At 36.3% G+C, this 22,519-nt stretch overlaps 1 protein-coding gene across 4 annotated transcripts in view; it reads left to right on the forward strand.

The window, feature by feature from the left end:
• The window catches only part of RUNX1T1 (RUNX1 partner transcriptional co-repressor 1), a 164,668-nt gene that overhangs the window by 77,381 nt on the left and 64,768 nt on the right, over positions 1–22,519 (forward strand). For 3 of the 4 annotated variants that reach the window (XM_088149143.1, XM_088149140.1, XM_088149141.1), the window contains one exon: positions 20,435–20,572. In XM_088149143.1, the coding sequence (XP_088005269.1) occupies positions 20,435–20,572 (138 nt within the window). Of the gene's footprint in view, positions 1–18,113; positions 18,222–20,434; positions 20,573–22,519 lie in introns of those variants that run through there. The other variant, XM_088149142.1, reaches the window with a different exon arrangement.

Consider the following 22,519-nt stretch of genomic DNA (forward strand, 5'->3'; position numbering starts at 1 on the left):
GTAGCACCTGTTGGGAATGCCATAGAGCAGCAGCAACATTTTCAATCATCTTCCACAACTGCCCACACATTGCCAGGAAAAAAATGTTTACTTTAAGTTGTCCTTAAAAGGTGCTACATGCCCTTCTAATCTGGATTGCTCCCCTAATAATAATAATAAGTTAATATTAATATTTAAATATATTTAACTATTTCCCCCTTCTCTCATCATTTTTGGAGGAGCTTCTCAGCAGATGCTCCTCCAAGGTTCTCAGCAGATGCATATGATTCTGGGACTTGTACTTCTAAACTGTATAGTCATGGTTGCACAGGTTGTTCCTTATAACTGGTTAACAGTGGTCATCAGGAAGTTAATAGATTGATGTATGCTACTCATCTTACCTTAATAAAGACAGCAGGCACTTCTGTTTCAAAAATGTGGTTGTATCCAATGGAAGCAAGTTCCATGATAGATTTTCTTTTAGCCATCTTTTAAAGATCCATAAACTTAAATGCATACCCTAGAATTGGGAAAAATTAATAATTGTGTTCAAAATGTCATGACTTTGATCCATTGATTACAGAATGGTTTCATAAGAAAGTTTCCAACATTCTTCTAAAGCAGAGTTCCTCAACCTTGGCAACTTTAAGACGGGTGGACTTCAACTCCCAGAATTCTGGAAGTTGAAGTCCACCCATCTTAAAGTTGTCAAGGTTGAGGAACTCTGTTCTAAAGCATTCAGCTGATTCTTCAGCATATTTATGCAGAAAGTGAATACTGCTAAGCAAATAGGGCTATATTTTTTATTAAAGGTTCATAGAATTGCACTGTTAATACTTAATAATCCACCCCAAATGGGACTTGTTCAGTTGTATGTATGCTGTTCAGATGTATATATCCTTCTCAAAATGAAGTGTCAGGTATAAACACCAGGAAGACTGTCATCTTCATTATCTGCTGATTAACCACTTGGAGATATTGAATTACTCTCACAGCCTCACTGACAGCTGAAAATTTGAACTTCAATTTCACCAATCCAAATTCAATATGATACCTTCAGAAATACAAATACAAATACAAACTGGAGAACATTGGTTGCATTTATTATCAGGGCCAATGAATTAATGGTTCCAAAGCACTTGCAGGCAACTTGTTCATTTAGAGTATTTGGAATTAATATTAATACTTTGTCTACCTGCATTGCAGCTGAAGACAGAGGATTCAACTTGAAATATAAAGCTGCATTCCACATTTCAGAGTCCTCAGTGGCTTTGCTCTTCTTCTCTACACTCTTAAGTTCTTAAGTGTGAACGTCAGTCCTCTACTTCTATTACCCTCAAGCTATCTAAATGCTTCTTACTTCCATAAATGATTCTGTGTTTGCCTTACTAACCCTTATGCTTCCATTACTGTGTATCTCTTCCTCCTTATAAGCCACATTTTCTGTGAAACCTTTGGTTTAACACTTCAGTCCCTTATCATAACTAAGTCTAATTAATCCCAACTTCCTTCCATCTCTCTATTGCCTTCCCCAGTGCCATTTTTTTTTCATTTCTAAGTTGCTTCACTCTGTGTTTTTTGTTACTCTGTAAACTGATAGGTGGTAAGAGAAATGAATGTTAATAACATAATTCGAAAATCTTTTCTCAATCATTTGACAAAGCTATGAATTAAAAAGAGGACAAAAAGTGACTTTCAAAATTACTGTTGAAGCATTATGTAAACAATATTTTCACACAAAGCCAGACTTTTAAAGTTATTCAGGACTTTAAAAAAAAGCTAAAATGATTAGGAAAGATGAACAGAAAAATGAACAAAAACTTTATTACAGTTTTATGTGGATAGAAGAATGTTTAAAATTAAGTACTACTAAATACTATTTGTTTCCTAACATGTGTAAACCACCTTTTCTGCAAACCCAAAAACCATTTACAGCAAATTAGTATCTTACCAATATGAAAACAAAACAAACTTAATACATCTTAGTAACCAAATGATATAGCAAAATATCACATAGTCATAAAACAGCACATACAGTTTGGTGCCCATAAACTGTTTCAGATATTTTCACTAAAAGGTATAGTGAGGAATAAAAACATGGTTTGTTAACATTAAAAATAGGAATACAATACTCCTAATTTGTATTCCCTACAAGATAATCCTTTCTGAAAAATTTAGACCACCCAGCAATATTGTCATTGTTTATGTATTTTCACATTTTACTTTCCACAGAATTGACTCCCCATGTAACACTGTTCATGATGATGCTATTCTGTGGCTTGTAAATGTTCTTTATGTGAGAAAGCTCAGACACTGATATCAATATTCCTCTTAGATATCAATCCATTTTCTTTCTCTGTATCCATCATTGCACTTTCCCCATCACTACTGTTACTGTTCTTAATAAATTCTGTTCACCTTACAATCCTGTATAAAACGCAAATGTTTTTTCCTGGATTGATAGATATTTAATTTCTACTGCTATGCTAATTTAATAGCTTGGTCCTAGATGGAAATAAAAATAAAGACAAGGCAATCTAAAAGTTTAGATTCTAATAGATGAGCATTACTGAGTAGATTCTATTAATAATGTTTGCATTTGTGAATTCTTTTGTGGTTTCTTCTAAACCTTGCATTTATATCCTTTAATTCTGATCAGTTTCTTTGAGGGGAAAAAAAAGTTTTTGGTTATAAATCCTTCCAAGTGTATCACTTCTGATTTGTATTAAAAATACCAAGTAACAGTTAATGGAACATCTAGATTAGACAAATCCAGATCCTCCAAATTTTTCCCCACAAAGATTGGGAAGGCTGGGCAGAGGCAGCTGGAAAAGGAAGAACCTGCTTGTTCAAACACATTTCTGCTAGGAATTTTTATACTATTAGTTTTTGGTACATTATACAGGCGTAGATAAAGTTAAATGACATTTTCAAGACATTTCACGCAAATTGAAGCTCTATTCACATAAGTTAGCATGTTTGAGTATACGTTATAAAAGGTGTGATGGGAATCATCAGGGAAAGCTTTGTGATCAAGCACTTTAATTCATCTTGTGCTTATTTTGCTTTTGTATATACACCTGTATATTCAAAGTGCTTTATGGACTATAGGTAATAGATGCATCTACTTAAAGCTACCTCTCTACCATTTTGTTTCCTTTGTTTCACCACAGTTAATATACATTTTGCAAGTGGCTCACTTGCAGATATATTAATGAATAAAGTAAGGAGGCAGAGGGAATTATTCTATATCTCTTCCTCCAGGACCACAAATGTCAACGTGTACTACAAGCTTCCTAGAAGAACCTAAAAAGAGTCATGAACAGGATTACACACAACTGCGCTTCTTATTGACATTACCTATCAAAGCATAAGGTTTCATCATAGAAGTAAAAATATGCAAGGAGAGAGCAATGTCCCTCTCTGCCTACAGCTGGTAGCAGTTTGGACTTTAGCAAGTTGAGTACAATCTACTTCCTTGCTTCCTCTCTGCTGGGGTCTTGGTCAAAAGAGAGAGAGACAGTATGAGTAGTGGATAAGATGTTGGACTGGCACTGGGGAGACCCAGGTCTTAGTCTTTCCTCAGCCCCAGAAACTCACTGGATGATTTTGGGCAAGTTGCTATGTCTCAGCACAACCTACCTCATAGGGTTTTTGCTGTGGAAAAATTAAGGGAGGGGAATGCTATGCACACACGCCATCTTGAACTCCTTAACAGAAAAGTGGGATATAATTGTAATGCATAAATGAGGATATGGAAGGTAGATGAGCTAAGGAGGCTTCCTTGCACAAACAGAATACAACGGGGTCAGAAACTCTATAAAAGACTCCAGATATGAGCCAGATATGTTTCCTGGTGTTTAGCAGTCACACTTCTTCTGTAAAAGCAGTTTCTTATCTCTTTGTTTTGATTCACGTGGATAATAACATAGGCCACCCAGCTTCTTTTTCTGATTATAATCCAGTTGATTCCATGGGCAGTGTATTTTGTGAGGGATCAACAGCACATTATTTATATATCTCTCATTTGAGTAAATGTCCTTGCTGTATTTTCAGTGTCTGGTTTTAAATAATATGCTTAATAAGAAGGCTTGGTTAGGTCTTGAATACTACTTTAAGCAGCAGTTGAAAAAACAAGTAAACTGCACTGTAAAATAAATTACATGCACTGAAAAAAAGATTAGGATAAAAAGTCTGCAAAGCCATTAAAGAATGGGGGAGAAAGTCATACAGCACAAACTGTTATGCAGATTACATTGTAGACCAAGCCATTCTTCAGACGTACTGTTTACATGTGTTTGTGGATGTGTCTGTGTGTTTATGTGTCGTACATCTCTCAACAACTTTTGGTAATTGTTGATCACTGTATGCTCCTGGACTCCCTTTGGAGGGACTACATTATGGTGGAAGGAAAGGTCTCAAAGAGTATTGAGTGACTGTGCCTCTAAGCCCTGGCATTTATGTTGTGGAGTTTCACAGAACACTAATTTGTCCCCAGGAGTATTTGCTAACCACATGAAGCTTTTGGAGGCAGGTATCAGGCATCTGGCACTAGTCTCATCAAAGTCCTGGTGACATTCAGATCTAGTTTTCTATAACATCTGAAGTAGCAAGGCTATGCGTGTTCTGGCCTAGTATCTGGATGCAGTGATTTGATAGATTAGGGCCAGTAAACAGAGACTGAATCTTGACAAATCAAAAACCTTGAGGATAGGGGGTTACAGAGTATGGGAACTGCCATTTTGCTGTTTTCAGTTTGGTTGCATTTCCTCAGAAAGATTAGATATGTATCTTGGAATGCTCCTAGACTCATTGCTATTATTATAGTAATGGTGAAGTGAGTTACAGCTCATGAAAACTTATGCTTTTTAATAAAATTTATTAGTCAAAAAAGATGCTACCTGATTTTTGACCACTGTAGACTCAGACTAACACAGCTTTTTTTCTACATTTCAGTTAGTATAACTATGCCCTTTCCCAGGCTGTGATAGCCTATCTTATTGTCCATCATCCACTGGTAACCTCTTGCTTATATTACCCTATTGCATTTGAAGTGGGGCTACCATTTGATCCTACATTCTGGACTAAACTGCCCCTTGATATTTTGTAAGTACCTACAGTTAACATTTTTAAGCCCGTTTGTCATGTAGGCCTTTTCTGTATACATGTTAGATGAATATTTTTGTTTGTTTCTGCTTTGTTCCCCCTCCCCCACCTTTTTAGCATCTTTTGTTTTTAATTTATTGTATATTTTAAAAATTGTTTTGACATACTTTTGTACAGGAACAGTATAAAAATATCATAATCATCCCTTGTGTTTAAGTTACCATGGCCATCTTTGTTAAATCAATCAATCAATCAATCAATCAATCTACCTAACCCCATCAAATGTATAGCCGTTCAGCTATTAAGTAGTTCCATAATTCTTCCATGTATCTCAAGCTACCAAAAAAAAAAAAAAAAACCCACTTTGGATATACTTATGCCACTTCCAATAGAAGAGAATATATGTAGCTCAGGGTTGAACTGTGGATTCCTTGGTGCTCTCTGAGCTTGGTTGTTTGCTTGCAGACGTTTCATTACCTGACTAGGTAACATCAGTGCCCTCCACTTATGCCACTTTCAGAATTTGAAGTTCTGGGGTCAGGTTGGCTCACAAATGATGAGCCAAAAACTGTCTGTCTGTCTTCAAGATGAAACAAATGGGTTGAGGTGGTATCTTTGGTGTACCTTTTAATGGGAACAGTCGTATTTCATTCTGTGCCCTCTTCATACATTCAGGTGCCTTTCTTATGATGGCTCCCTGATCTTCTGTGGGAAGGCAGAGACAAAATTAGTCATTAATTGTGTGAAAACCCATAGGCTACCCACTGTCAGAAGACAGAAATTACTTTTCTGAATATTTATTTATTTATTTTATTTAACAAATTTATATGGCCACCCAACTCACACACAGTGACTCTGGACAGCTTGCAAAGTAAAATCCCCACTACAAAAACCCATCAACACCCAACCCCCTGTGGTGGCCAAAACCACAATCAATACAACCACTTGATTGGCTCCTTTTCAGTTTGGGGTCCCCAGGCCCCCTGGAAAAACAACGTCTTCAGGGCCTTCCAGAGCAACATTAAAGTGGGCCACCATGGAAAAGCCCTTCTTCGTGGTCCCATCAGATGTACTTTCCTCAACAATGGGGCCCAACATACCCAACCTCCCTGCTCTGGTGGGCTGGGTAGATGCAACTGGGGAAAGGCAGTCCTGCAAATAACCAGGCCCCAAGCCATGTAAGGTTTTAAAGATGATAACCAGCATCTTGAATTGGACCCAGAAGCAAATTGGCAACCAATGTAGCTCCCGCAAAAGAGGTAACACATCCGCAAATCTGGACTTGCACAGAACTATGTGGGCCGCTGCATTTTGAACCAACTGAAGCTTCGTAATACTATTGTTTTATGAAATATTGTTTTATTAAATGCTCAGTGAGTATTATTTGAGACTATGCATTAAAGCTGTCTTCACCCATCAGTAGTCATCTATCAAGCACAGTCTTTTTTGGTTCCCCTTCTGCTTTATACTTCAAGTGTCAGAAGATCTCCACCAAATTCACAGGTCCTCCAAAACAGTTTTCATTGAAACCAAAAATAAGGATGTTTTGATGGACTGGGGTTTCATAAAAAGATACCTTCTTGCAAAATGGAGCAAGAGTCTCCATTTGGGTCTCTGTTGCATCTCCTATAATGTGTTTTGGAACATTAAGGGACTTTCTGGAACCTTGGGGCTGTGGGAATCTCTGAAATGGAATTAGTGAAAATCACCTATCCTTATCATTCATGAAAGCTCCACTGGATCCAAGTCACTTTGATAGTAGAATAGAAAAGAGTATTTAATTTAGACTTCCCTTTGTCCTTTGCTCAGACCTTGAATCTTTTAATACTTTTGTACAGTTACCTTTCTGTACAATTTTCAATGCTGTAATCACTTTAACACCTTAATTACTTTTTTTTTACTTTTTTCTCTTAAATACTTAGGGAATGCTTACTCAGCTGTGCCAGTAATTATATTCTTTTTATCCTTAAGGGTTTTTTTTCTCCCAAACAGTATTACTGAACTATAACATTCTTATAAACACCATCCCAATTTTCTTCTTTCTTTTCCTTACTCCATGCTCTTTATCCATTAGTAAGACTATTTTAGAAAACAACCCAGAATTTAATATTTCTTACTCAGTGCTTGAAACATCAGACGATGGTTTATGTGAATTAGGAAATACTTATGTATCTAATTCTCCTGGTCCTGACCTTCAGTATGCTTTTCCTTACATTAGATGGGATTATAATAAGATTGTTACTCTAGAATAAATTGATAGTGAAGAAAAGAATAAGTAAACAATGCTAATGCTTTTCCTGAAATCCTATATGTAACATTAATATGTTAAGTCTCAGTGAATAAATGTGAATCCTTGCTTTGCAAAATGCTGCATATTTCAGTTTTGTACATTTGTAAAGGAGATCATTGTCAGGTTTGTCACATCATGTTCTTAATGATATTTGCTTATGTTTGATGAAAGGCAGTAGGGTTGTTCTGGTTCTTGTTCTGTTTTAGGATGCATTATTGACAATAATATTGATAATAATATTGTTATAGGACATGATTGCTCCTATGAGGCATCTGTGTGCACTGATCCCAGGAACACATTGGTTTTCTGAGGAGCTCTGGGAGATGAAGTGCAAGAAGATACTCCTAGAGGTCTTTTGCAGGAAGACAAAGAGCCCATATTTGGACCTATGTTGTGGCAATAAGTGAGCAAAATGTCGCTATTGCTCTACCATTACTGCATCGGTCAATAGCCTGGTGGCCCGGTTCCCTGCTGGGAAGGGATGTGGTTCGAGAATATCTACAGGGCCTGAGTAGTATCAGCCTCTTTGAGGGAGCAGGTGGTCCCACCAGCCCTGAAAGAGGTGGTGATTTGCCATCTTCTCAAGAGGCCATTGCTGGACTCTTCTGCTCTGGACAGTTATTGTCCAGTCTCCAAACTTCCCTTTTTGGGGAGGTGGTTGAGAAGGTGGTTGGACAGCAGTTGCAGAGCATCTTTGAGGAAGTGGATTATCTAGACCCGTTTCGCTGGGTACAGTATTGAGACTGGTTGCACTTGATGATCTTTGTCAGAGCTGGGATGGGTATGGTGCATCCATCCTTGTGGTCCTTGATATCACAGTGGCCTTCAATATTGTCAACGATGGTACCCTTCTGAATTGGCTACTGAGGTTGTGGGTTCCGGGACACTGCTTTAGCAGTTCTCATCCTTCCTTAGCAAACAGTATTGACAGGGGAACAGTTTGTGCCTGCAGCCCCTCTCTTCTGGGTGCCTCAGATCTTGATGCTCTCACTCTTCTTATTTAACATCTAACATGAAACAGAGACATTTTCACTTTTGGTCTTGGATGGGGTTACACTTCCCCATTCAAGACTAGTGCACATTTTGGGTGTCCTCTTGGACTTTCAGCTACTGCTCAAAGAGCAGATGTGGCCAGGGGGCCCTTGCACAAGTCTACCTTGTGCCAATTGCAGCCTTTCCTTGATTGGGAGGCCTTTCAGATAGTCACTCATTCCCTAGACATCTCACAATTCAACTGCTGCAATGTGCTCTACATTTGATTGCCCTTAAAGACTATCCAGAAGTTACAGCTGGTACAAAATCCAATGCTGTGGGTAGTAATTATGCCCACGTGTCATCACTACTTCACAAGCTGCATTGGTCAGCTTCCACGTGCAATTCAAATTGCTGGTTGTCACCTATAGAGCCCTTCATGGCATAGGCCCAGTTATTTGAGGGACCCCCTGTTTCCAGTTGTTTCTGCCGGTCCAGTATGATCAGGCAGAGAAGCTCAGGTTTCCTTCAATTAAATGTTGTCATCGTGTGGGCCTTGGAAGTCTGCCTTCTCTGTTCTAGCTCCTGCCCTCTGGAACAGCATCCCCCGGAGATATGTTTAGGATATTTGTGGAGTCCCTGTAGATTTCTGGGGGGGGGGGGTGTTGTTTATGTAGTTTTTTCTAAGCAGTCATGTTTTTTTTTAATTATGTACAGGTAGTCCTCACTTATTGACTGCCTAGTTCAGCAACTGTTCAAAGTTACGACAGCGCTGAAAAAGGTTTATGACTGGTCCTTGAACTTGTGGCTGTTGCAGCGTCCCCATGGTCATGTGATTGTGATTCAAGCACTTTGCAACCGGCAGGCATTTACAGCAGTCTCAGCATCCCATGGTCAAATGATCTCCATTTACAACCGACACAGCTGGCTTCCGACAAGCAAAGTTAATGGGGAAGCCAGCTTCAAGTCACAATCATGTGATGTCATGCTTAACGACCTGCTTAATGACCTGCAGTGATTTGCTTAACAGCCACAGCAGAACTGATGTCGTAAGCCTGATGTGGTCACATGATGTTTCACTTAACAACCATGTTGCTTAGTGATGAAGTTGCCGGTCCCAATTGTGGTCAGTAAGTGAAGATTACGTGTGTTCTTTTAAATATTGTAAGTCGCCCAGAGTCTTTTTGGAGATAGGTAGCCTCAAAATCCAAAAAATAGATATATAAGCAAATAGCTAAGTGAGAAATATTAATCTTGGATTCTGTCTAATCCATTCTTGTTTTAGTATATTCTGGGAATATACTGGCTTGAGGGGTTTTTTGTTTGAGGTTTTAAAAAAGCTTCTGTTAAATATGTTAATGATTCAAATTGTAATGTAAACTCTGATACATGTAGCATATTATCTTTGGATTTCAATTCAATTTTAATTAATTATTCAAACTAGGTGGCGATTGGGACTAAGTTGAATTAATAGCAAGTAAAACTATTGCAGAAATGCAAATAAATGGGATGCAATCTAAATAACTATGCAATGAGTTTCACATGCCCTGGAGAACTTTCAACCAGTGTTTCTTGAGCAGCAGACTTTCTCTTCCATACTAATTTTAAATGCCAAAATAGCTTGGAAAGAGAGCAGACTATAGTTGAAAAATAGGTTAAAAATTGGCAGTCATCATTCCCAATCCTGTTGATGTGATTTATCAGATACTGGATATCAGATGGTTTGTGAATGCTTTGACTCTTTTTCTAGATTTTCTACATCATCACACACTTTTACAAGCATAACTTAATCAACTTCAAAATTCAGACTAGTGTTCCAATATCTGTGCTGCCATTTCATAGTAAAACCCAGATTTAATAGATTCCCATTTAGCAAACTTCAGGTTGTAGAGGACACATTATCTGATCAGACATCATTCTGAAATAATAGGCAAGTGCATTGTATCTGTAATCGTCGGGACAATTCATATAAATTAATATTAAGTTACTTTATATTAACACCAATTTATGTCATTTATATGACATCGTTAAGCAGATGATGTAAATCACCATGAATGGCATACTTTCAGATTTAGTAGTAATTTAGGAGCAACAGACGCTTTCTGTGCCCAAATGGTCCATTAAATCGAATTTCACTGTATTGTTTGACTTTATGAGCTTAGCTGAACACATAAGGGGATTGGGGTTAACTATACTTCTTGCTTCATTTTCCACTGCCTTCCCTTCATCCACCTTTCTGTTTGCTTTGAATATGTTATTATTTTAGTTTCATAATTATTACTTCTTTGTCTAAAAGCTGTGTCAAATAAGACCTTAAAGAGAAACCATATTGTAGAAAAGTGAGGATTCCCTTTCTTCGCTAGCTAGCTGACAAAATAGCATTGGAAATTACTTTTAAATGTTTGTTTAAGGAAATTATAAATAAAACATACTAAGTCATTCTGAAGCTCCTTTTATTTTGTTCTCATAATTTAAATTAAGCAGTCCATACAGATTAAAAATGTTGAAAAATTGAAGTTTATTATAATTATTTCAAGTGCATTAAGTAATACGTATTTAGCCATTAATAGGTTGATTTACATTATTTCCTTTTTAAAAAATGGAACAACACTTAGTTGAAAACACTATCACTATAACTAAATCAAATTAATCTTCTATTCCTTACCCACTAAATAGATTGGTAAACTAAGAACAGCAAGATTGGAGTGTTTGGTGTGGTTTTGCTAAAGCAAGTTCCCCAACCTAGTTCCTTTTGAATGTCTTGGCTTATATTCTGTCTTTGAATTCATTTTAGTTTGCATGGATAAATGGAAAAATTAACACACACCAATTCAGCATGCAGTCTTATTTATCAAGAAGACACTAGGCTGGCCTATAGTATGCCAAAAATTGGATCTGACTATCTTTCCTTAAAATGCTTCAAAATCTGTGCATGTGTATTATTTATTCTAACTTATTCAGTGATCGTAGGTAGAGCATTCATCTGTACATACATTTTGGTGCATTTAAACCCTTGTTTCCCATTGCTATCTATATAATCATAATTTTTCCTTTAATCGTGGAACATGATGTACCACCTAGCATAACTGATGTAGCACAAAATTTAGTTAATAACACTAGATAAAACAAATAGTATGCTTAGTACAGTCATATGACCTACAGACACAATTATTTCTGGAGTTCCAGATCACTTTATGCCTTCTTGGGTGTCAGATCAGTTTTGCATATGTGAAGAATTAAAAGTTCATAATTGGTTGATGAAGTACATTCTGAAGTAATGAGATGGCAGAAAAACAAAAATGGATACATTCATCAAGCTTTATAATTATTACACTGATTTTCTACAGGTTAGCAGAAATACACTCTCACAATGAATCAGTGAGGAGTATTTTTAAAGAATCTTTTATGCCTGGACATACATCTGGAACTCCTTACACTAGCTAACAGTAAAGTAAATGCCACTGCTTATTATATCCTACTTTTTTATTTTAAAAAGGAAATTGAAACCACACCACTTGCAGAACTGCCTGACATTAAATTGGCTATTGAAAAAGCATCAGTTGTGTATTTACATATTCCATATTTTGTTCCATACATCACCCTTCCCCGATGCACTTGAATTGGATGTTTTCCATATAAGCTAAAATATATGAAAGGCCATCTTGTTTTTAAAAATGGGCTTGAACTGTTAAGATACAGGAAATGAACTAAATACTGCTGACTATAAAAGCCTTTTTTTCTTGTGCCATGGACACATTTTCTTAGTGATTTTCTTCCATATATATATATATATATAATATATATATGTAAATAAATAAATATTATAAAGCTGGAAACACTTGCAGTACATATAGCAGTTCATCTAAAAGCTAGCTACAGAGTTAAAAATAATTTCCATAATAAGAACCGAATGTATGACAAAGAACAGCTCAGTGTCAGAAACCAAAACAATCCACAGAAGAGACGTCATAATTTAAAGTTGGTTTTACAGCATTCTTTAATTTAGAGTGGGGCAAAATGCTTCTGTGATTAAATCACAGCTTCCTGCTCTTTGCTGCTAGAAGAGATTCAAGAATGTATATTTCATTTTTAAAATATAATGCAAAACAAATGGAGGAGATGTGTGCAGATTTAAAACATATTTTATGGATTTATCTTAAGACTCTCCTGTTACCAGAGGGTTGTGAGTGCATAGCTTGGATTTGGCTTGTTATTTCACCATCTACTCTCATCGTGAATTTATTGCAGGAACAAAAGCCAACGACTTTCAACCAGATCTGTTTCCTCCTCAGATTTGGAGGGGTTATGGGTTTTAAGCTGTGTTAGAAAAGTTGGCTATTTCTCAGTCTTTAAAATGCAGCATGCATTTCTTTACAGTTCATGAAGAACTTATATAAAACAATATACAGTGGTTGAACTTTGCAGCAAGGAGAACTAAATTACTGTGTTACCTACATAAGATTTGCTGAGTCTGTTTTTTGTTAGAAGTTCACAAGGAAGGACCCTTGACCCATGGGTGCCAATAGTTACAGACATTTTGGTTTGTGCCCTTAATAGGTCAGGCTATTGCAATGACCTCTGTTAGATCCTACCATAATTAAATCCTAGTGTCTTGGTTACCTACCTGTCCTGAGTTGTTGTTGATAAGATAGAATCCAGAGAACTCTTGACACATGGAGAAGTATGCCAGACTCTTGTAGGTAAGATACCAGGTTGTTAATATCAGAAGGAAAGGAGGAAATAACCAGTCCATAAATTCTTGTTACAGAAAAGGCAAGAAATATTGTTGGTGAACATCTGAAGAAAAAAGTTTTATATTTCTACTCTTTAATGGATAGAATGGCAGTCACAATCAGTATGAAAGTTTTTTCAGCTTGAGTTCATTGCTCTATCCACCCAATCTCAAGATAATTATTGTTCCATCATGGTGTTTAGAATGCTCATTGTTGGACTACAGTTGAGCGCTTGATGTCCACAGAATTTTATTGAGGTGCTGGATTGCTCAGAAGAAGGTGCAGAGGTTTGTGTGTTCATTATGCTGATGAGAGATTAATCATTGTGCCACCTGGTATCACACTTCGGTTTCACGTAACTATAAATCTAGGCCAGTGTTTCTCAGCCTTGGCAGCTTTAAGATGCGTGGACTTCAACTCCCAGAATTCCCCAGCCAGAATTCTGGCTCGGGAATTCTGGGAATTGAAGTCCACACATGTTAAAGCTGTCAAGGTTGAGAAACACCGCTCTAGGCTCTCAACCCCTTATTCTGAAATTGGCTTCCTCAGTGGTAAATTCACACACAACTCTGCTAATGCAGATATTTCACTTCAGACAAAAATGAAGCCATCTACAACAGAACATCTCCTTATTGCAGTATATAGCAATATAGTCTGTGTGTGTGTGTGCATGTTTGGGTGTGTTAGAAAGAAAGAGAGAGTGCACGCTACATATCATAGAAGGCCATTGAGATATGTTGTAACATCAAAAGAATTATCTTTAAGAAATTCATCTTGACTTCTAAAGTGCATTTCTTCAGAGCCACGTTGAGTTTAATAGTTAAAAATGGTTATTTCAAATAGGAAAAATTAAGAATGTACAGACTGACTTTTTAAAAAATAGTTCTTCTGTAATACTAGTTCCATTAATTAATTAATTAATTAATTAATTGCATGATTCTGGGTGGCTAACAATTAAAAACAAAATAAAAACAATCAGGTAATACTATAACTAATATAAAATAGCAGCTGGAGAACAACACATAACAATCACTGTCAATACAGCCAAGAAGTGGGCTCATCCACAGTACCTTCCAAACCCTTGCTTGTTTGACTGATTATACAGGTGTATAGCATGTAGTATAGCATACAGTGACATGCTAAGGGTATCTGCGTGGAGATTTCTCATATGCTGTAGCAGTGGAGCTACAGCCTTAATGAAAGTAGCTAGTCATACTAACCATACTAGCCATACTTACCTAGAGTAATGACAGTGAATTAGTCTTTAAGCTCTCCATCAGTAAGAAAGAAAAAGAAAAAAGGAAGCAGACAAGAGACAGAATATGTAATGGTTTCTTTCCATTACCTGCATCTCTGAATTTTGGAATTGATTTGCCTTGGGCTTGTCTGCAAAAACGACTTTGCATTCTCAGTATTTCTCAATTATAAAATTGGTAAGTGAATCCTATCTCAAATGTTACATATTTAATACTTTTCTTTAGTTTGAAGATGAGACCTTTGCTGAACCATTAATTCCAGAGTTAAGAATAGAATAAATTAAAGATTGCAGATCTCTTTTTCCCCATTCCTCCCTATGGGGAATTTAAGAGCATGAGATTGGGGAGGAAATTATTGATCCTCCCCTATATTCTGGTCCTTATTTCAGTCAGCCCTTAGTTTTGAGTAAAAGAAAAAAATGTGTCACATATGTTAGGCACAGTGTTGTCCTTAACAGTATGCTGATTTACTCCTGGGAGAGAATATGTGTTGTGGGGGAGGGGGAGAAAATTGTAATTGTGGTGCCCTGAGCTTGAATTCTCTTCACAGATTTGAAATAGCCACCATTACATCTGGTTAGTCTCTGTACAAGATATGCACCTGATCTTCATTTTTTGTAAAGTCAACACAAAATAAAAATAATGACTAACTTGCACACACTCTAGATGTGATTGTAAGGTTTTTTTGGTTTGCTTGCCCACTTTTGTGTCTATGCAACACATAGTCAACCTGGCATTGTGATTGCAATTAATAACAGAATAATCTGGCCCTTTTGTAGTCACAAAGAAGACTAAAAAAGTAAAAGGTGTCTCATGTGCACCTGTGTCATATAAACGTGGAACAGCTACGAAAGCAACTCCAGACACTTGGGACATATAAGATATAGGCTTTATTTGTTCATTCATTCATTCATTCATTCATTCATTCATTCATTCATTCATTCATTCAATTTGTATAGACACCCATCTCACATTTGTGACTCTGGGGGGCTCACATAATTAAAAACAACCAAATAATACAACCAGTAAACAAAATACAGAAATCAATAGCAAGCACAATACCCCCTTTTAAAACCCAATTAAAAACCAAAATTAAAACCAAAAAAACATAAAAAGCAGGCAAATGAAAGTCATGGTTCAATCAGTATAGCCATCTGGCAGGCTCTGATCCACAACTGGATCCCAGACCAGTTGAGAATGAAGAGGCAAACTAAAATCACATTCTAAGCTATTTTTTTGTAAATACTGAATTCTTTTAAAGGCATCTTTATGAGGACTGTTTACCTAGGCTGGGTCTGTGGTGATTTCACTCATGTATGTCATTGGTGGGTAGATTCTTTTGTGCCTGAGTAGTGTGCTTCAGTAGTGGGAGAAGAAGACATTTATGGAAGATCAATAAAGCTATGGGGAAGCTGTGACTCAGCCTGAAAAGTTCATACGATTAATTGGATCATCTGTCATTACACAGGTGAAATTAGAGTGTTGTTGACTTGGCAATATGCAGCTTTTTCCTTTCTTCATGCTACAGCTCCTGAGCAATAATGAAAAACTATGTCCATGCAAATAATATTACAGAAAGTAAAACCTTAAAAGGACAGAACGTTTCAGAAGTCTTATGAAATAAACAACAGTAAGATCACATGAGGCTCATCCTTAATCCCACTAACGTATCATGAAGATTTCCCACTAATACTTTTTAGAGGAGATGTACTCATAACCCAACCTTATTCTCACCCCTAGGGAGGAAGCCTAAATTCATCCATTTTAAAGTAGCAGCACCTGTTCTTATTCCGTTTGATAACCTGTTCTTACAAACTTGTTCAGCTTATTTCAGAAGATTGGTAGACCTATCTGGGGGGTGGGGGAAGGCTGCCAAGCCATTTAAACCAAGAAAGAAACATTCTGCTTATTCTGTTCCAAATGAATGGATTATGGGGTTTCTGCTGCTTCTACAAACAAAAAGTTTAGTATGGCCACCTGTTACTCCTGCTTTTGTTATTTTGAGAAGTGGCACTATTTGGTATGGGATCCTCCCAAGTGCTCTGGCTACTCATTGCCATTCCCTTGCAGGACTTAACCAATTCGAGCTATTTGTTGTATTGGAATGAAATTGTTGATTTCTACCAGTTTTCCTTTCTGGTCTAAGTGATGAGGGAAAGATAAATCTGTGTTGAAAAGTAGCCCAATTGACAGGTGAGGTAGAGGACAGGTTTGGGATAAAGTGGGATGGAGCTATGTGAGCTGACTCCTGCTTCACCCCACTCCTTTTCTCTGCCCCATTGACCTCTCGGGTGAACTAAAGCTGAATTTATTTAGTGGTAGTAAGCTTATTCTTTCATATCCAGATATAACTAGATGCTCTAATTACTAGATCAAAATATGGACATTCTGACCACCTTTGCCAGCTAGGTTCTACTTCTTCAGAGTTGTTGTTTTTTTCTGTTATTAATGATATGTTTGGAAAACATAAGGCTACCTTTTGCAAATTTATAATCCTTTCTCCTCCTGCTTTGTTTCAAAATCAAAGTTAGATTTAAAAAATTAATAACACTATCTAACATAACTCTCAGTTTCTGTGGTTGCTTTTGATATTATACATAAAATTCCATTATGATACATTGCACATCTAGTTCTCTGTTCAAAAATAATTCATATAATCATGGCCAATGAATGATGAAGATTTCAAAAAGTACTCTTTTTAAACATCCAATGCAGTATATAGTTATAGTGCTTAAGATTTTAGAATGGCATTTACTTAATTCTGCCAGTTTTACACATTTACAAGGAATCAGAGATACAGTATCCAAATTATGAAGTCTTCTTTTGTATGATTCCCCAACCCCACTCCAACAGCTGAAGGATTTCTTTGAAACCATGGGAACAGAAGTTTATACCAAATCTGCTAAAAATTCTTGTGATTCTCAAATAAAACTAATTATGGAAATAGGTTATAAAGTTGTATTATTAATGCATACACAATAATTATTTCAAATTAATTTAAATTAATTTCAAAAATATCGGAAAGTAGTTTACAGCTTAAAAAATAATGGGTTGTATGAAGTAGCATCATATGGGTTGTATGAAATAGTGTTGTGTTCACCAACACAACAGACTGCTAACCAACTGATTTACAGTCCTATCCCTTGCCCAATCTTCTCTGAAGGGTTAAGTTGCATGGAGATAACATGGTAAGTGGAAGGTAATTGCAGGGAGTTGGAAAATACAACTCTCATTATATTAATAGAAGACTGCTTCTATAATATTGGATATAGCCTTATGAAGCAAATAATGTATCAGAATAGTGTACTGTAGTGTCTACTTGAATAATAAATGGGGTCTTTGCCTTGAGGATTGTACAGTCATTCAAGCCACCCACTCCTTCCTTCCTTCCTTCCTTCCTTCCTCCCTCCCTCCCTCCCTCCCCTGATGTCAACCCATTTTTTCAACTGAACTCTAAAATGGGAAGCAATATATTGTCATTGTGTTGTAGGGAGAGAGAAATTACTTTTTCAGCTCTCAGGAATTGAATTGGAGGGATACCTTGTGATTACCTTTTTCACAACTGGAATATAACTTACTTTCCTTCCTCCGTATATTGCTCCCTCTCTGTTCACGTCCAGGCTCACACATGTTTTCAGATCTGTGTACCTGGAATACATTCTCCAACACTTCAGCATGAGTGTTAGCAGAATGCAAAACAGATGGGCCAGCAGTTGCCAATGTTATCTTCTGGCCAGCTCTGGCAAGTCTCTCTTCTCTCTCCTTTCTTGGCATGGCAGAAATATCTGCCTTTATTTAGGACAGCCTGTATTCCCTTCCATGCCTCTTTTCCTCTGTTGCATTGTAAGCTAAATACTATTTATTTCCTCGCTGCTGAGGCTGTAGGTGAGTGCAACAAACAATTAACATTTTCAAACTTGCTCCCTTTCTTTTAAGTTTACTTATCTTGCCTGTTAAATATTTGATCTCAGTATAAGCCAAGTGATTTTTCTAGGGAACATCGCTTTGTTTACAACACTCATCTTCACCCATATTTGTAGATGTCTTAATATTTAGTCCCACAATTTGCAAGTGGTTTACTTTTTAGTTTTAATTTTATAACAACTGTTAAGTTCTGATAATGAAATGATGGTTCCCACTCTTTACTTTCCATTATAAATCTCTATTTTCCTTAAAAGAAATTTTTTAAAAATGCTTGATTATCTTTGTAGAACATATTGAATTGAAATTACAACATGGAGGAGGCAGAGTTTTCTACAGATTGCAGTTTCTTTCTTGCAAGTGACAAATTCAGACATGAGGACGTTTTCATGTAGTTCCCACTCATTTCTGTGGGGTCTGCATTGGAATTAATTGTTTTGGATGCCATCCAGAAATGTTTAATGTTTTTCTCACCAATCTTGTCTTCTCAAGCCTTTGATTTTTTAAAAACAAATGTTTAAAGAAGGGTTTTTTTTTTAATTTGTTTTACCCATTGTGAACTGTGAAGTAAACCATACAGGAAATCAAACTGAATTTGGCTATATTTATTTAAGTGTTTGTATTTCAGTCAATGTCGTTTAATGATTCGACTTCTTACATAGGCTTATAATTCAATGCTATTAAATTCAGCATCATCTTAATATTGTATCTTCTGCCAAGGAAGTGGCTAAGGAACCATAAATATAGCCATTTATTGGGGTGTGAAGGAGAAAAATATGCAACAATAACAATTTTACTTTTTTACTTCCATAGACATTTCTAATAAACTGCTTTAATAGTTTGATCTTTAAAGTCTAAATGGCAAATTATGTTTACTAATTTTTCTCTATCAACAGAGATAACCTGATATAGTATTTCCCCAACCATACCTCACAAAACGTAGCACTTTTATACCAGTAAGATTGCAAAGCATGTAACATCATCCCTGACTAGACAACCTTCTCAGACAGTTTCAAATGTCAAATCACATCTTTGACAATTCAGAAACTACAAGACATCCATACAATCCACCATATTTAAGAGTAAATCACACAGTTAATTTCCAGACTTTATCTGGAATATTAATCATGTTATTAAAGTTATATGTGGTGATTTTTAAATGCTTTCATCTTACTCGGGTCTTACAGCTACTAGGTCTCTTGCAGTGCACATGGACTAAGTGTATAAGGAAAAAAGGTATAGGAAAAAACAATCTTGTTAGGTCACTTAACCTAGTAATATCATGAGAAAAATTGTGAGCTATATTCAGGAATCAGAGAAGTTTCCAGTTTTGTAAGTGACTTTTAAAATTAATTTATGTTGTACCTTAAAGTACATCCTTATATGTCATATAAAATGTCTTCATGACCAGCTTACGAGATATATGACCAGGAGTATTTAATCAGGATGTATCTTAAATTTATTAACTTGACAGTATTGCTGCTGCTTTGTTAGGAAATACGTTTGAGTAAAGGGACATAGTTAAACTGTATTGATGGTATTCAGTGGTGGGTTTTTGGTATTGGAAGACCCTTCTGCTCAAGCAAGGGTGAGGATAGTTGTATCAAGCCAAATCACAAACTTTTTGTTAAATGCAATCCATAGGGAAAACTGGTTTTTGCTAGGCCACATTTTCTGGGATATACCCCTGTGTGTACAATCCAAATTCTACTTACCAAGAACTAGATCATTCTAATTTCCATGGGATTATTTACAGTATTTGGGCATAGAATGGCAGTGCCAGAAAAATAAAATAGAGCAAACATCAAGTATTAAGGTGTTATGAGCTGATCTTCATCAAATAATCATAATACCAGAATTTCTCACTATCACTTTGTTATTGATAGTCTTCTTGTTAATGCTATAATCTCTTTATACTAGCCATCATGTGTCCAGCTCCAGCACCCCCTGAACTCAATTAAAGAAGAGCCAAGAATAATGCTATCACACATTCTAGTTTGCTTTCAATAATAATAATAATAATAAAAAGATTCTTAAATTTAAAAAGGTTACCCAATCCTAAATTACGTTTGTACATTTAAGAACTGAAAAATGCTATATTTGTATAGTTGATATTTTTGCTGCAGTTTTTTTTTTCCATTACATATTTGACAAAATAAACTTTTTATCTATTACAGATCGCATTGAGAAGCATTCCACAATGCCAGATTCACCTGTGGATGTGAAGACGCAATCCAGGCTGACACCTCCAACAATGCCTCCTCCCCCAACTACCCAAGGAGCCCCAAGAACCAGTTCTTTCACACCCACGACATGTAATTATACTTTTGTGCTATACATGCTTGTGATAGAAAAAGTTAAACTGCAGCAAAATTCAGAAGAGGAAAGATTAATAATAGTTTTAAATATATTAATAATTCTTCAGCTCAGAGACTCATTCACATGTAATAATATTAATCTGCTTTGAAACAATTCTCACTTTCTTCTTCCTGTGGTCCAAGTTCAGACTTCTTGATTTTTCTTCATGCTATCATTTTGGATAACGAGACACAAATCTGTCTTTCTAAAATCAAGTTTCATAACATTATTTAAATTACTAATTCTCCACTACCCTATTCAAAGCATTGCTTATCCCTGCTTTCTAGCTCAATAATGAAGACTATTGTTTGTTTGTGTTGTAACATTCTGAATAAGAGTTGACACTGATAGAGACAAAAATGAACTTTTTTGACAACCAAATGGGCCATTTCCAATTTACTACATTGGTATGTCTATCCAGCTGATTGTGGTAGATTTAAAGCTCACCCAATTTTAAAGGCACCTTGACAGCTATTTATATTGGGAAGTAGCGCCTCAGTTCATAATAATTGTAACTCATCTTCTATAACCACATAATGACAGAGATGCTATTATATATTTCTGTTTTTCTTGTTCTATTCTTAGGAGCATTGTTTCTGCACTGTCAGCAGCTGTCTGGTTTTATCCCTATTCTTAGAGTATATTGTGATAAGTAACATCTGTATGCTTGCTCAGATAGGACCACTGCCAGAAAAAAAAAAAAATCAAGCTGTACTTCCTTACATTTCCCTATATTAAGAAGAGATTATTTAAAGACTGAAAGGTATTGTTATCACCACAGAAAAGTAGAGATATTAAAAAAAAATATGCAGCATGAGTCCTTTCAGATTAGATGGGGGGGTTGCGCATGCACACACGCGCGCGCGCACACACACACACACACAATCTATTGGAAAAAATAAAATTGCTAGCCACAAGCCAAGTCCAGGTAATCCAGTGTCTCATCTGTGAAGGTGCTTAAAAAAAAAAAAGTGTAAGGTCACCAATGAATCTGTTTTACCTTTTTGTAACCTTCCAAAAGTCCGGTGTGGTTATGATAAGACTGGGCTTGTGATGGATACTTTTTCTTTTTTCAGGTACTTCCTGAAATGAACTTATAATCACAGAATTTTGCTTCATGATATTGTTGCTCTATAAAGAGCCCAACCTTTACAGTCTTGTTCACCTGGGTTTGAGTTCCTCAAATCCCCTTCACCCTCTCAGTCTGGAATATTTCATTATAAGAAAGAAGTCGTTATAAAAAAGAGTCATCCTCTAAAAATTGCCCAGTCAAGTCATGCTAAGGAATGAAGCAGATTTTTGAAAACTTGCATGCTTTACATAATGTAACATGTACAGGAGCAAGGCTTTTATGCTTAGAGCCATACAATCAACACAATTGGGAATTGAAGGAGCCAATGCAGTTCAAAGAAAGACAGCCTTTCTCTTTTACTCTTTCTCACAGAAGCCGAGAGAGGAAATGAAAAACATACAAGTTTTGAGTCACAATTTTAGGGGAATGTGCTGGGTTCCTTATTTTAAACCCACAAGATTGCAACATTATGCAAACAGTAATTATTGGTACTAAAAGTCCTTTTGGATAAACTCCATAAGGATGTTGTTTTGAGAAAAATTGGGAAGGGTGTCCTAGGTATGCCATCTTGATCTCCTTGAAGAAAGTTCAGATCTAAATCTAATGAATACATAGATATATGTGTACATTTCAACACAATGCTTACTCTGATAATCAGGTTTTCATTCCATAAAATGTATCACATCGAAGCCAACAATTGTAAATGCAAAATTATGTACATGCAAGGTTTTAGAAGTTCATTCTGAAAGACAATGGGAAGCTGTATATTTACATCCTGTTTAAAATGTGATATACACATACACACACACACACACACACACACACATATATA

This window comes from Python bivittatus, unplaced genomic scaffold (genome assembly GCF_059951505.1).
Source record: "Python bivittatus isolate LINGU-HERP-01145 unplaced genomic scaffold, Pbiv_v1 ctg000590_np1212, whole genome shotgun sequence".
Taxonomy (NCBI): Eukaryota; Metazoa; Chordata; class Lepidosauria; order Squamata; family Pythonidae; genus Python; species Python bivittatus.